General features: G+C 35.4%; 1 protein-coding gene across 1 annotated transcript in view; it reads left to right on the forward strand.

Annotated features, from left to right (window-relative positions):
* LOC115418673 (BMP/retinoic acid-inducible neural-specific protein 3-like) overlaps positions 1–17,386 on the forward strand; it is a 113,870-nt gene that overhangs the window by 82,285 nt on the left and 14,199 nt on the right. The window contains exon 7 of the mRNA XM_030133218.1: positions 10,709–10,931. Within this exon, the coding sequence (XP_029989078.1) occupies positions 10,709–10,931 (223 nt within the window). The remainder of the gene's footprint in view (positions 1–10,708; positions 10,932–17,386) is intronic.

Genomic DNA, 17,386 nt, shown 5'->3' on the forward strand with positions numbered 1-17,386 from the left:
CTGATGTAAATATGCCAGCATTAGCACAACTGCTAAATTGAATTAAATTGCATTGTAGTCCCTTGGCAGGTTTCAAATAATAAAACAATACATATATCAATACAATACAGTCAGAAAACTGCAGTCCAGTCATAAAGAATATAGTATAAAGTGCATGTTTTAAGTTGCAAGAATTAAAGTGCAGCTATTACATGTATCTCATACTGTGCAAAGCAGTATGACAAAAAAGCTGATTGAATCTGCAAATTATTTTCATTTTAATTACTGTTGCATTGGTCATTTTTCATATTTGTGATTTTTTTTTCATTGGTACTTGTATTACTAGAGCTGTAAAAAAAAAAAAAAAAAAAAAAAAAAAAAAAGTTTGAGTTTACATGACCTACAGTGACTTTGACTGAGAGTTCACATACTTGCCCTGTCCTAAAAAAACATTATTATGAGAAGATTTTACATCCGCTGTTTGATCTAAGAGATTATTTCATGTGTGTGTTCCCACCATTTCATGACTTACAGCTGTCTATGAATCCTGGTACAATATCTGCATAAAGTAGCAAATTGACAAAGCAACCGGACATGATTAAAAAAAAAAGAAGAAGAAAAATCTACACCTTTCAGTTCAGGTAGTTTACAATATGTCTGGAGCAGATTAATCAGCTATAAAGCCATTTATTGTCAGTCCAGCTTTACATATTACTCTGAAAACAGAGTTTGAACAGAAGCTCTTAGCATAATGTTTGGTTATTATTGCTGTGCTCGGTCACCCTGCCATGGTGATTATTACTCAGGTGACATCAAAATGGATGACTTTTTTCCACTCCTCAAATTTGGTTGGAATATCCATAAGTGCAATTACTTGCAAAATGTATGTTTTAATAGCTGGGTGTATAGTGAGGGCAGGAGCGTGCTCAGAATGCAGACATCTGATAGTGTCATAAATGTGTCCTTCAGCAAGATATTACAGATTTCTGGCTCGGTGCTTTATCAGCAGAAGAACACACAGAACTGGTGACACAATGGATGCAGATGGAGATCTAAAATAGTAATTGGAAGCAATGCTATTGTTGACCTTGAACATTTTATTTTTTTTTTTTAAATTAATAAAGGACAGGGCGTAAGTGGAAAGTAGAGTTTCTCTCTGTACTGTTTTTTGTTTTTTTTGTTTTTTTTCCGCTTAACCTATTTGAGGCTTATTGCTACCTATTGTCTGAAATACTATGTACTCTTTTTTTATTATTCAGCTAGTTCCTTCATTTTAAAGGGAGGGTAGGAGATGTTTTCCTGGAGCATGTTTTACTATATTGCTTAAAACCCCCTTCACACCCTGATTGCAACCAATTAATTAAATGCTCTAACACAAAACTAAAAAAAAAATTGTAGTCACCTCTGAACGGACAGGACTAAAAAAACACTATCCAATCATTTTAACCGGCCCATCGAAATGACTGAACGGAGATACGTCTATCAAACTCAACTGCCATTTGTCCCTTCCCCCTCCCCCCTCCCCCCTCCCCCCTCCCCCCTCCGAGAGTACAGTCCGGTACTCTGGAGGCATGGCTTTGGGGGGAAGTCTGAAGAAAGGGGTTTGGACTTTTGAATTGTGTATTTTCAAAATGTAGCTTGGTCAAACTGTTTTTCCAGGATCTCCTACCCTGCCTTTAATTCTAAAAATTGGTGATTTAGATGGCAGAAGTTGCCTTAATCAGCAATTTTAATGCTGAATATGCAAAACACTAAAACAAAATACTATTGCATCATTTGAATTAGGTACATTGGAGGTCACCTTAAAAAGCATAAGGTGTAATTTTAATTGTTATTGGTCTATTCCTTAAAAAAATAAATAACTAGTATAAAAAATAAATAAACGTGGGTGTATGGTTAATGGGTTTATGAAGTAATGTGGAGTGATGGGATCATCACATTTTCTGATAAAAGTGTATCGGATGGTTGTCGGGTTTTTTATATTTTATTTTGCAGTTTGCCATTATGTCAAAACACAAAAACAAAGGCTCAGATGTTTGTAATAACTAATGCATTAATTATCGAGCCAGTCCTTACTTAAAGAGAGAGGGGCAGAGGCAGAAGTTAAGTGTATCTGATGTTTGATACAAAAAACATGTTTGTTCCCACCCACCATTGAAAGGAAAAACATAATAGCACAAAACACAAAAAATAATACAGGTGGATGGGAAATATAGCTGGTGGGTGGGAAGGGATAATGGCTTATCATAATTCATTCATAAAAGCCGTTTAAGTTAGATTAAAATTGTTGTTTTCAAAATACATTGTATTAAGACAACTGTCTATTACCTTTCAACTAGAACACTTGGAAATATTGTACATGTTAGATATTACTATGTGTGTATGAAAATCCAATAAAAATATTTATATATATTAAAACAAAAAACATGTTTGTGAATTCAAGGTATGTTTTACATTACATCTAAGGACATGTTGTACGACATATTCACTTTATATAATTCTATTGCAATTAAATATGTGCAAGTAATGACACCATTGACAGGATCAAATCAGACACACTTTCAATGAATGCAACTATAGTATAGTTTTCTAAAATAGAAAGTGTTTTGTGGAAACATTAAAAAAAAAAAAGACATTTTAGCACAGAAATTAAACATATGTAAAGTACATAAGATAATGGTCATTATGGCATATTTGCATATAAACAACATTTGGTGCATTGTTTTAGTAGGTAAATATCACTGATGCTCTGTTTGGCTGAAACACTTTATAGTCACTTTAAATTTGATGTGTATCCAAAATGCATATTAAAATGCTAGTTTCCAAAACTTTAAGTGTAGTTCCACCATAAAGCATCTCAGCTTTGCGTACGGCAACATTTGATTTTGCTTTAGAAATTGAAATGTTGGAAGAGCTGTTTCAGAAAAACCACCTGCCAGATTCTACTGTTTCCCAGTTCAGGAGGGATTGATCCACCACAGTCTGCATTTTCAAGCAGTCAGAACCAGCTGCCAGAGCTTCCTCATTTCAAAGATCCCTTTGAAAGCAGCTGTGAAATGCACCCTTTCTTTTGCCTCAGAGAGGAGGACCCAGCTGGTGGGGTATAACATAATGTATGGGTCACTCTAATGGAGCGTTGCGTTTCCAACATGTCAAGTTGTAAAGTCAGGAAATATCAGATGGTCACATGGTTTTTACAAAGGCTTTAGGTTTAAGGTGGTCATTATTGACTGGTGAATAAATAACATGAACTGTGCGCATGAAAAACCCACTGCAGGATGTAAATAACCCAAGAAGGCCATTAAAAATGTGTTCTGGTTAGCAATTCAGGCCTGTTTTTAAGGAAAGTACATAAAGATTAAATGTTGTTACATAAAGTGGAGCTGTTTATTAATCAATTCACAATTATCTAAAGAGACTAAAGAGTTTTAATTCAGGTCAAGAGGTTTTACAAATTAAAGATATAATCAATTGCATGAGTTTGAGCTTTTAACCACAAGCTATAAAATAAGTGAATAGAGCTATGGTAACATCACACACTGATCACATTTTAGCACTTTTTGCAACTAGGAATAACATATTTGAAAACTTTTTAATGCAATAAACAGATTTACACGTTAAATATTTATGTCATTATTGAAATGGCAGTTCTACCCCAGCGTCTACTCTGCAGACACTTTTTTTTTGAAAAATAAGTGAGAACTATTTGCTTGATCCAAAATTTTAAGGAGCATAAATTCATGTAAAACAAGTGGTGCCAGGCACAACAAACCCCGCCCCTTGCACATATTTCTCCCATTATAAGTAGTTGGGAAGATTTTAAAAATTCATAAAAAATGAGAACTTTGACCTACTGTTCCCAAAATGTAATGACATCTATTCTAGGTCACTGGCAATCTATAAAGTCAATTTGGTAGGAATTCAACCAATAGTTTTGCTGCCACAGACATGTGAAATTTCACCCATTGTAAGTATATGGGGGAAAAAAAAAAAAGTTTAAAAAAAAAATCATTTAAAAATTTAATTTTGACCTACTGTTCCCAAAATGTAATGTCTACTCATCGTCACTGGGAATCTATAAACCAAATCTGGTATGAATTCAACCAATAGTTTTGCTGCTAGAGTGTTAATAAACAAACAAACAAACAAACAAACACTATATCCATAATCCAACATGGTAATAACTGCATGTTCGATTGAAATAAAGGAAGCAGTATGAGTAGATGAAACTGTGCTAACCAACGGAAACTAAGACTGAAAAGTGATTTTTAGATTGACTGGATTGATTGATGAGATAATGCTTATGCTAAATTAATTATGTGTTAAAGTGATAGACATAATTAAGTCAGTTGCGTAAAAAAAAAAAAAAAGATAATTTAATTTGTTAACGCAACTTATTAAATGCAACAACAGAGGAGCAGTATAGCGATTAAAAATATTTTATTCAATAAACAGAAGCTCCATAAGCAAGCTATGCACCAATTAATGAAACCTTGACACAACAGCCATCAAAACCTTCTCTTTGCAATGAAATCACCTGAAAGTTACAGTCATTTTTATATAAGACGTCCAGTACACGATTAAAGATTATTAGGTCTAAAAATAGTGAATAAGATGTTGGTGTTTCCTGAAAAATATTTCCTGAATAGCATTTATTTATAAGAAGAATTTCAGTGGAAACCCACGGGAGCTGTGTTTATTGAAGCCAGCATGGTCAGTTCAGTTCAATTCAATTCAATTCAGTTCAATTCAGTTCCGTTTAATTCAGTTCAGTTCAACCCAATTCATTTCAATTCAGTTCAGTTCAGTTAAATTCAGTTCAATTCAATTCAGTTCAGTTCAATTCAATCCAATTCAATTCAGTTCAATTTAATTCAGTTCAGGTCAGTTCAATTTGCTTCAAGTCAATTGATTTCAGTCCAGTTCATTTCAATTCACTTCAGTTCAATCCAGTCCAGTTCAGTTCAGTTCAACCCAGTCCAATTCAATCCAGTTCGATTTGATTCAATTCAGTTCAATTCAATTCAGTTGTATACATCATAACACAAGATTATCTCAATGTGCTTCCCAAATTTAGGTCAAATTATTAACTCTACTATAGCGTAAATATGGTGAAAACAGAGGGGAAAAAACAGAAAAAGGGAAGACCAAGGGGTGACAACAGGGAGGAAGAACCTACTTTATGGAAAAAAAAACCCTGTGACAGAACCAGGCTCTGGGTAGGCAGCCATCTGCCTTGACCAGCTGGGGTGAGGGGAAAGAGAAGTTAACAAGAAAATCACATAGAAAGTGCAACAAATGGAGCAGACATTGGACGATTCTGTCAAACTATGGGCAGAGCTGAAGATATTGACATGAAGGAGCAGTGACGGAGAGAAAAAAGGATTAGAAAGACACGAAGTTAAAGGATACAGTGACTGTCACTTTACTCTGTTATATGCACTGGCTTTATGGCCAAGCTGCGGTTGTTGGCCCTTGGTTTTAACACCCTCGGTGCAGGATATTAGTGTCAGGAAACCAACATTCATCATGGCTATACATAATACTGCATGAGACCCAGGTTTGTTTGTTTTTTTTTCTTAAAGTTGTTCTTAAGAAAGGTCAGAAGAAAAGTCTGTATCGCACCTGTGTTGTTAAAATGATGAATCCCGCTGTCCTCATAAACTGAGTAGGCATACTAGTCGTCTCTAAGTAGCACAGGGTAAACTCCTCACCATTCCCTGTGAAAGGGCAGGAGAGTAGAGACAGTGAACAAAAACAGAGAAGATATGGAAGGTGTCAAGAATGCTGGAATGAAAAAAAAAAAACAGCCTTTAAATGGAAAAAAAAATAGCTGAAGTAGCTGTGAAGTAGAGGTATTATTGCCATGGTAGGCTAACAGAATTCAAAAGCATCAGTAGGAGATTTAAAATGACAAAAAAAAGAGATGTTCAGTGAATGTGGTATCTGGAGGTGCAAAGAACAACTGATGGTTAACCCTTCCATGCATACTGGTCACTACAGTGGACAGTTCTTCTCCAGATGTTCTCTTGTATATTCATGGGTTTTTGTTGTTTTAATTCCATATCAGCCAACACAGTGGACGCTTATGCACCATCCCATAATGCACTGCAATTCATACCATTACTTTAACTTTGCTGTTCTTGATAAACCTGATCTGCACTAACATGTTTAAGTGTACAGGGTGGGGAAGCAAAATTTACAATGAACATTTAGTTGTTTTTTCTCAGCAGGCACTACGTCAATTATTTTGAAACCAAACATATATTGATGTCATAATCATACCTAACACTATTATCCATACCTTTTCAGAAACTTTTGCCCATATGAGTAATCAGGAAAGCAAACGTCAAAGAGTGTGTGATTTGCTGAATGCACTCGTCACACCAAAGGAGATTTCAAAAATAGTTGGAGTGTCCATAAAGACTGTTTATAATGTAAAGAAGAGAATGACTATGAGCAAAACTATTACGAGAAAGTCTGGAAGATACTATTAAAGAAGAATGGGAGAAGTTGTCACCCGAATTTTTGAGGAACACTTGCACAAGTTTCAGGAAGCGTGTGAAGGCAGTTATTGAGAAAGAAGGAGGACACATAGAATAAAAACATTTTCTATGATGTAAATTTTCTTGTGGCAAATAAATTCTCATGAGTTTCAATAAACTAATTGGTCATACACTGTCTTTCAATCCCTGCCTCAAAATATTGTAAATTTTGCTTCCCCACCCTGTAAATCTATTGCTTGTTATTGTTATTAAGACTATAATTAATATATTTTTTTAAACATAAAGGGTTTTTTTTGCATATTATCTCCATGAAGTGACTAACCACTAGTATTAGAGTATGTTAAAATGTGAGAAAACATCAGATTAGCAGCATTAAAAATGTTTTTATTTCATAGTTGTTACACAATATATCAGTAAATATATATTTCTTTGCTTCAGAAATTAAACACATGGTGTCCGGCGGAGTGGAACTTTTTGTAACACCATAAAAAATAGGTTCATTAAAAAAAAAAAAAAAATTCAATCACATTGTTTTTTTCATGCCTGAAGAGGAATAAAAACACTCGGGGAAAAAAATCTTGACTAAGGTTTTCATAATTCATGCATCAAAGGGTTAAAAAAGTGTCTCTTGGATCTGATTAAAAGACGCCAGATTCTAAAATGTGACAGAGCGTGGCTAATGTCGTCTATATGACCTAATGCTGCTTCTCCGCTCTTACCTTCATAAACACCTTCTCCAGTTTGTAAAGCAGTTTGTCACCTGCTGTGTCCTTCTTAGATGCTGATAGTGCGCTGCATGGTGGAGGGTATGGGAGTGTTTGAGGGGGTGGGTGGCTGATGGATGCCTGTGATTATGTGTTTTGCCAGCCCTGTGTAAAAAAGGCCCAGGCGGACAGTAGCAGAGTATGCAACAATACAGGGTTAGACTGTACAGTATGAAGCTAAAGACATCCTTTGTTAGAATAGTGTACAGAGGCATTGGTATGTGTTTGAGGTGTTCATTTATTTGAAGATCTAAAGACATTAGCCCCCAAAAACAAAAAGTGTCTACTGATCTAAAATGCTTAATGACTTTAGAACCACTAATCCTATTAATACATGCAAAGAATATACAAAAAATACAGTTCTGTAGCTTTTCTGCAGCATCAGATATGGTCCATTTCAATGTTTAGAGACTCTAGAGCACAGGTGTCAAACATGTGGCCCGGGGGCCAAAATCGGTCTGCCAAAGTGTCCATTCCGGCCCGTGGGATGAATTTGTGAAATGCAAAAATTACACTGAAGATATTAGCAATCAAGGATGTGGAAATCATTTTAGGTCAGTTCAATCTAAAGTGGGTCAGACCAGTAGAATACTATCATTATAACCTATAAATAATGAAAAAAGCTATTTTTTCTCTTTTTTTTTAAGTGTATAAAAAAAAAAAAAAAAAAAAAGGAAAATTCCACAAAAATGTTATGCTAGTATGTGGAGTTGTACCGATATTCTGCCTGTTACTGAATGTTTTGTGTATATGAAGACCCACTGTGATCTGTAAGTTGTGATAAAAACAATTAAGGCGAAATATTGTTAAAATTGCACTTGTTTTTTTAAGCTGTTCATATTTGTTCATGTTATGTTCAAGTACAGTTCGTAGACGTAAACATATTTATTTTTCACTCAAAAACATAGAGAAGACTTTGGAGTTGATATTATTTCTAAGTTCTTATCCTATTATTGATATTATTTTACTGCTCCAGCTCTCTTTATATCCTATTAGGCTGTATGTGGCCCCTGAACTTAAATGAGTTTGACACCCCTACTCTAGAGTGAACATGGAAATAGTGTCATACTGCAACATTGATGCCCCACTAAAGTCATGGAGTTTCACACAGCAATGGATGCAGAGGCTTGTTTTTACACAACGTTAATGATGTATTTTGCTGAAAAAGCCAGTTTTTCTTCAGTTATGTCTGTTTTATATGATAACATTTGGATTTACTTTGGATTTTATGAATAGGAAATGAAAAATGCAGAACACATTATATTAAATGGCAATATGTGTTAAATGCAGAGAAATATTCATTTGGAAGTTACCACAAATAGTAGTTCTAAGATGCCAGAATCCTCATGGGGTTTAGGGAGTCATTTCTGGTTGGTTAATAAGGCCCAATGTTTATAAAAAAAAAAAGGACCATGTGATTAAGGAATTGATGGTATATTAAAAATGTATCTCCATTGTTTTTGTCCGTTACTAATTAATTCTAATATTAGTTCTAGGTCTTTAATGGTTAACAAAAATAACTATGAAAAATATTAATTTAGAACATGATAAAATGGTTTAGATGCTAAAAATATTGAAGTGGTTATTGCCACAGTACTGTGGGACGAACTTTCTCATTTATTACCACAGATCCTGTGTAGACCGGGAATGTAGGACGTTTCGGACTTGGACGTTTCGGCCTAGGACGTTCCGGACTAGGATGTTTCGGACTGCACTTTTGCAGTCCCTAACCCTAACCCTTGAAAGGCCGAAACGTCCTAGGCCAAAACGTCCGTGTCCGAAACGTCCGTCCACCGTAGACCGGTAACCTGTCACCCTGCTGCCATAATACTGCAGCAATAAGCATCGTACATGCCATGTGCCTATCCGGTTACAGGAAAATGCTAGGGTACAAGTTACTGGAAGCTGGTTTGTACCTATTCACACTTTCAGTTTCAGCAGCAGGCAAACAACATGAAACGAGGCGACTGTTTTGCCTCATATGAGGAATTTGCCCAGGTGGGACAACGCTCAGAATGCAGAATTCAGATCATTTGAGTGGCTCTGTGGCAACTAGGGCTGCACGATTAATCGATTTTAAATCGAAATCGGATTTTTTAATTAGGACAATTTTTAAAAAAGGGAAATCGTAAAATCGATTTCATCTCTCTCATGCCTCCGGGCCGCGCGCCTCCGCGTGCCCGCGGGCTACCGTAGGCTCTTCCTGTGACAGCGGTCTGTCACAGAAGTCCGTGTAATGACCGGACGTTAAATCTGTTCATGAACCCGCAGTACTTATACCAATATAAGCCGTGGCTTCACGCACGGATCCCGCAATTGAAATATAACTGCAAGCGGATCACTCATCTTCCGTTGTCCCGGATCCGTACCGTACTGTCTTCTTCCGAACCGGGTCCGGGTCTCGGGGTCATCAGCCTCAGCAGAGGAGCCCACACAGCCCCCTGCCCACACACATCCACCAGCTCCACACATAGAATCCCTCCAGTGTGTCCTGGGTCGGTCTATTCCACGCACGGATCCCCCAGTTTAAATAGAACCGCATGTGGATCACTCATATTAACCTGGTCCACGCACACACGCACGACTGATGCCTGTCACTGACTGACACTGGTATCACTGCTGTGGGCCAGATACCCAGAAAAGAAAGGAAAAAAAAAACTTTTTTTTTTTTTAATAATTAATTTAGTCCTCTTACTTGCTAAATTTTTCATTCACAAATGTAAATTCTGTAACACAAAACCAAATATTATTTATGTTTTGTAAGATGTTGAAATTTATTTAAAGCTGTTAGATAAATGTGGAAACAAAAAGGTTGTAACAACTATCAGTATTTGCTCTGATTTGGACATTTTCTTATAGTGTATTCCCCCTGACAAACTTATGTTATTTTCTTGTTGTATACATTGTTTGTGTACTCTACTTCATTTCAAAGATTTAATGAAGAGAAAAAACAAAACAAAACTGTAGGTTCATCACGTGATCCCATCACAGCTTTGAGGTCGGAGCAGTAGCTTGCATTGTGGGCTGCTCACGAAAACGACATGTTGACTGCTGTTGCCTTTTCTAGTTATACCCAAAAATCGAAATCGAAAATCGAGTTTTTAGAGGAAAAAATCGGGATTTTTTTTTTTTCCAAAATCGTGCAGCCCTAGTGGCAACAGACAAACTGATATTTCATGCCACAGAACTGTGGCAGTAGCCATTGCCTTAAAATATTATTGTGATGTAATGATAAAACTACTCATCACTCAAGTGTTCATTAATGTGTTCTTAAACATGCATAAAATGTGTTTTTCCCTAGAACCAATCCAACAAAAGAAAATATTGTTGAATGCTAGAATCTTCATGGGGTTTAGGGAGTCATTTCTGGGTAATTTCTGGTGAATGAGGTCCAATATTCATAACAAGGAGTTGATGGTATAATGAAAAATGTGTCCCCATTGTCTTTGTCTGTTGCAGATGAATTCAAGGCGTTTTTTGCCAGGCTGCCTCAAAACTATTTCCTGAATGTTTCTGCCATCCAACACTTGTGGTCCTTGGACAGTCTTTTCCAGTGGCGGTACGAACAGCTGGAAAACAGCATGCGGCTCCTCTCCAAAAGAGCTCAGAGAGTCATCTACAAGCTCTTCAGTCTCAGCAAAAGATGTCACAGACAGCCCCATGTCCGCCTACCACGAGAACGGTAACCACCACTCCTATAAAACACACACATTTGTATTCCCAGCATCGTATGTGTGTCTTTACCTGCAACTGAAGTTTTACGAAGTGCACAGTTTTAATGTCAGTTCTGTGCTGAAGACAGTGACCAACTCATTTTATTTTCTTTTTGTTTGATGTAGTTCTCCTTTTTGTGTATTCACAGGCTTATGTTTGATGTGTATCTTTTGCTGGAGTTGCAAAGTTATGCTACTTTTTTGTCCACAGCTTCTCTATCGAGTTACTGACTGCCTTCGACTCCACAGATTAATGCAGGGACATAGGCAGAGGTAAACAAGTCGCTGTAACAGAGATGGCATTTGACTTGTAGACTCTTACCCTTAAGGAAAGAAGCTTTAACATAATCTGTACAGTAGATACAAAAAAAAAAAAAAAAGTTTCTAAAATGCTACCGAGAACTGAAATGACCTGCTGTTATCACGCGCTCCTGAGAGAACTTCTATAACTGCAACGCCAAAAAAAAAAAAGTAAAACTAAAAGATTCTTCTAATTAAATACTTATTGAACTTTATGTTATTTCATTGGACTCTACAACGTTCTAGGACTTTATTTCACAGGAACTAGTTTCTATAAGATTTCATAGCTACCGAGAAAGTAATTTCACCTTAATAATTACATACATTTTTCACTTTTGTTTGTTTTGTTGTTGTTTTTTTTTCCTTCTCAAAAAAAAAAAAAAAAAAAAAAGACTGAACATGTGTTCATAATGCTTAATATGTGTTTATTCTATGTAACAATAATTAACACAAATACTTTGGTTCATTATGTAAATGTGTCGTATTTCATTTTTTGTTTTCATCCGCAGACCTTGACAGTGTAAGTATAGCACAGTAGATTATTGTAATAACCACCTGCCATCAAAAAAAAAATGATAGTAAACATGCAAAGAATAAAGCTTAACTGCAGTGACTTCCTGAGAAATACAACAAACTAAGATACAGGAACACGGTAAACTATATTAGAACATCACATTATCCCTTATAAATGTTTGTATTGAGTCAAATCAGTCTCTATTGACAGTGTATGTTTGTTGTTGTGGATCATTTAGCCTTTAAATCCATTTGTTTTTAACTCTTATTGCCGTATTTTCTGTAAAATGTCTACTTTAATACTCAATTTCCTTTTTGATATAATTAATAGACTTTATATAAAAGGTAGTATTAGTATTTTCAAGCTTGGTGTTTTCTATTAGCTGTAAACAAGCAAATAATTTCATCAAACCATCACATTATAATTCAGCACAAGTTTACATGGTCTTGTGCCTTATTGATTAGCGATAGTCATTTATTAGCGTATTTGTGAATTACCTCAGCGTGTATTGAGATCAGCTGCTTCTGGGATTTACACATTAAGCATTAAACATTAAGTGAATATATCATTTCTCTTTTGTTTTAGTTAAACTCATGCATTTTCCCTCTGGACCATTGTTTCAGGTTCTATCATGTTTCTCCAACGCATCTTGTTTCTGCTCCTGATTCTTGATAAGGCTTCGTCCTTGATGTCAGCTTGATAAATGTAGATATTTCAGCTGCTTATATACATCCATATTTGGTCGTGGCATCGTACTTACTTTGTTTTATTTTACAAACTCTGCTGTGTTCAGGGTCGCTGGGAAAGTGTAACTTTTGTGAATGCTACCACGCTACTTGGTTGATAAAGGAGCTCAACTACTGGAAAGATATTTAATGTAGAAAACAGTCACGCCACCAGCACTTGACATAAGAAATGTACATAAACTATTAACTCTACTATTGTGATCCTAGTGCTGAACATGTGAGTATAGACAGAAGCACACACAGACTGGAGATTAAAAACACAACACTAGATATTCTCCAAATTATGGCAGCGTATGTGATTGTGGAGTAGCCACCATTTTATAGATTTGGGGAGATATCTAAAAAATAGAATAGAATAGAATAGAATAGAATAGAATAGAATAGAATAGAATAGAATAGAATAGCCTTTATTGTCATTATGTGTACAATGAAATTAGGAGGAACTCTAGCCAGTGCAGCAATATCAACAAAACGCCAGTGCAACAGAAAATAAGAACAGAGTGATTATAAAATTGCAAAAACTACAAATAAGATCAGAGAATATAATCTAAACAAGTGGTCCTGGGCACAGCAAACCCCGCCCCTCTAATGTATTGTAGCTTATTTTGGCATCAATCCAGCTAATGTCATCAGATCTATGTGTGCGCTGATGTCATCTTAGACATAGACAGCATAGACAATTTTTGCCCAATTTAAGTAAATGGGGGAAAAAAAGATTTTAAAAATTCATAAAAATTTTGAACTTTGACCTGCCGTTCCCAAAATGTAATCTTATCTATTCTGGGTCACTGGCAATCTATAAATGTAATTTGGTATGAATTCAGTTAATAGTTTTGCTGCTAGTGTTAACAAACAAACACACAAACCAAACCAAAAACAACACCCCTTGCCTCCCCTTCAGGGGGCGGGGTAATAATTTACAATATAACAAAGTAACATAAGAATAGAGCTTAGTAGAATAAAAAATAAAACTGGACAAAATATAAGTAGGTGCAGTTCACAATATTAACAGTATGTGACAGTATGTATATCTATGAACAGTATAAACAGTATTATTACCCATGTATGTATGTGAAACTGTATGTATACCTATCAGCATTATTAAGGGTATGTATTGCCTATAAAAACTGTAGGTTATCTATGTAAACAGGATGTATACCTATCAACATTATTAACCCTCTGGTATCCGGGTGCGCCTTTTAGGTACACTTTGCACTTTGTTTTGAAAAACTTCATATTATTTTTCACAATTTAAATAAGGTTAGAATTCAAAAGTTGTTCATTTTTGCGTGATCTGAAATTCTGGCCACCAACTAAAATTTGCACATTGTAAACAAAAGAAAATTACAAGACTAGCATCTGTCTCCCAAGTGTGCATAAAACGTACTATTTCTCCCATTTCATATGCATGATTAGGACTGACCTTGATTTACAAAAATAAAATCAAATTAGAGCAGAAAAATAAAAAAATATATATAATATTTAATAGTTTGATTTATAGGTGTGCATTTTACGCACACTTGGTGACAGACGCTAGTATTTTTGAACATTTGACCTAGTGCCAGAAATAATAATACAAATTAACCAGTGTTGGAGTTAATCATTGACATATGCCAGGATGAAAAAATCAAATAATATGTGATCCACTTTTTATGTAGTATACCAAAAAAAATTTTTTTTAAATGTTTTTTGCATCCAAAAAAAAAAGTTAATTTACATTATAAACGCAGCATTTAAAGGGTTAAAAAATGTGACAATTATTGAGTATTTGGTATTTTTATTTACGGCTCAAGTTGATGAAATAGAAAAAAGTGTAAAAGAATTAAAAACAAACTATGACAATTGTTTTGACATTATTCCACAAGTGTGCGAAAATGGCACACTTGGTGCTTAGTAAGGGCCTTGCTGGACGGGATACCGGAGGGTTAAGGGTAGGGCTGCTCGATTATAGGAAAAAAAAAAAAATCACGATTATTTTAGCAATAATTGAAATCACGATTATTAAAAACGATTATTTGTTAACCTTAAAGTTGTTTATTTTTTTCTTGCAAAACAATGTAAAATATACTCTTTAAACATAAATAAAGCTTTTAACCACTTAAGCAAAGTATGTTTACTTTTGTACGAAACAAAAAAATCTTTGAATGCAAATAAGTGTACTGTAAATTCAAGTATGTTTCCTTTTGTAAATAAATAGTGCACTGTAATTAAACTGCTATAGACTTGCCATAGAACTGTAGCAATTAAAAAAAAAAAAAACTAATGTAAAGTGCAAATTATAAATTCAAGTATGTTCAATGTAGTATGAAACAGTAAATTCAGTGGCGTGCCGTAAGGTTTCAGTTCAGGCCTTCTGTATGCATCAGCCATCTAGAATACGTACGTTAGGGTTATACGGGTTAGGATTAGGTTAATACGGGAGTTGCAGCGTAAAGAGATTCGGAAACTGAAGATTGCATTGCGGACGAAGTTGTTTTTATGTGTTTTAGTTTTTCATAAGATTATGATAAAGGTGGCGGTGGTTAAACTTTAAATGGTTAAAAAGGTTTGTTGTGTTAGCGGTCGGTGCGGACACAACTACGAAACACTTTTTGCACGTGATGTGTTTTTGCTCTTCGTCTTCTTCATCAAACCCAAAGTGATTCCATACAATTGAATCTGACTTGCCTTTTTTGTTTACCAAGCACTTCTGCTGTGATTCTCTTGCCATTTTTCCAGACCGCTAGGTACAACTTTCCTCTTGGGGTGGACCTGCCGGCTAGCTGGCAGCAGTAGCTTAGAGGGGGGCGGGGCAGAGCAGCTCATGGTAGCTTGCGTGCGCGTGAATTAAAACAGCTCAAAATTAATAATCGTTTTTTTCTCGATTACATAATTTTTGTAATCATTGCGTCTAATAATCGAAATCGTAATTGAATTTCGATTAATTGCACAGCCCTAGTTAAGGGTATGTATTGCCTATAAAAACTGTATTTTATCTATGTAAACAGTATGTATACCTATCAACGTTATTAAGGGTATGCATTGCCTATAAAAACAATATGTTATCTTTGTATACAGTATGTATACCTATGAACCAAGTCTATATAAAAATAGTGCATTTATTCTTGATAATAACAGATATGTGGTGTTCCTTAGTTCTGTGGTGATGCTCGTCTTAGTTCATGCTACTCTATAGAAAAAGCCGACTGCCCAAAGGCACTTTTCTCCATATGGTACCTCACCATCCCCTGGTACAGACTCTAGAACATGAGTTTTTATTTAGTATGATAAATTTACCGAGTGAACAGGGAGGACAGACCATGGAGAGCTGTAAGTGAAACATCTGCACACTGACTAATTTATGAGTTTAAGAAGCTAAAGACAGTTGTTTGTTTGTGACAGATTCCCAGCTATGAGACCTCTGCAGGTAAATTACTGCTAATATCCCTAATATTAGCTCTGAATACAGTTAACTATACAGGAAGAAAATTACAAAGATAGATTTGTTGTGATTTCTAAATAAATATTCTCTATATTTAGGGTCATTAGCACATTAGTCTCTGTATCTCACCGGCATGTTCGATCAAGAAGTTGAGTTTGGGAGGTTGTCAGGTTCTATGTTAGAGTCCTGTGGGCTTTTAATGCAGGAGGAGAACTCAACTAACACAGGTCTACTTTTTTTTTTTTTTTAATTTATCCACTTCAGAGATTAAATGTGCAAAGTTTTACGTATTTTAATAAGATTAATTGGAAAACAAACAAATGACAAAAGTGCTGATTTGCTGATGTTTTCAAGGGATATGATAAAGTGTTATTACACATACATAGTGGTTTATGCACGTTTATACTATATATTTATAAATGTTCCGCTAGAGAGAACCTGTAAAGTGAATATATTGTCACGTGCAGACAGTGTTTTGAAGTAGATTTGGTAGCTCTGAGACAAATAGAGCTACCAATGCGTAAACATAAATATTCCTTTGGAGTTTAAACCCATTCTCTCATTAATTCTCAGTTTTCACATTTTTACCCAAAACTGTATCTTGGAAACTTCAGTCAACCAGCATTTTTGACTTGGTTTTTCTTTATCAGTGACTCACACATGGTAAATATCACTACTTTTATTCTGAAAGCATTTTGTTGTAGACCAGTGTAATTAAATTATGACTTCCTATCAGTGCTCAATTGTAACTATATTTGTATCTTTAACCATTTCCATGTTATAAACCATCAGCATATGGTCCATTATAAGTAAAGGCAAATTTGTAAAATTTCAAAAGTCCCTCAAAAATTAAAAAATCAAAATTTCTCCAAACTGTGAAAAAAAAAACTTTGCAGACATTATCCCAAGGAAACTACATATAAAATTTGAAATAAATCTGACAAGTAGTTTCATCGGAGACCACGTTTGAAGAAATTGATAATGAGAATGAAGATGACGACAATGAAGGTGACACCAGACACATCACCTTTACAATAGCTCATGGCCTATGGGCCGGTGAACTAAAAACAACCTCCACTGTTCCTATACCAGTGGTTCCCAACCTTTTTTGGCTCATGACCCCATTTTAACATCACAAATTTCTGGTGACCCCAGACATTCAAAACAAAGAGATTTTTTGGCTAAAATGTATTTGTTTTTGATCATGTATTAGTTTGCTATACTATGTTGCAAATAAATGTTAATTTTAGACGACAATTAGGCTATATAATGTATATAATGCACCTTTTCGGTGTCTGCTTCTCAGTTTCTCTTGGAGATGTCCTAGCGGGGCCAGGCAGGAGACAAAATCTTTCCATTCTCTGTTCGGTCCGGTGACTGTGACTGTGTCTGCGCAGGTTGAAGCAAAGTAATGCATGCGGTCACATGATTGGGTCAATCAAG

The sequence above is a fragment of the Sphaeramia orbicularis genome, chromosome 4, assembly GCF_902148855.1.
Source record: "Sphaeramia orbicularis chromosome 4, fSphaOr1.1, whole genome shotgun sequence".
NCBI lineage: Eukaryota > Metazoa > Chordata > Actinopteri > Kurtiformes > Apogonidae > Sphaeramia > Sphaeramia orbicularis.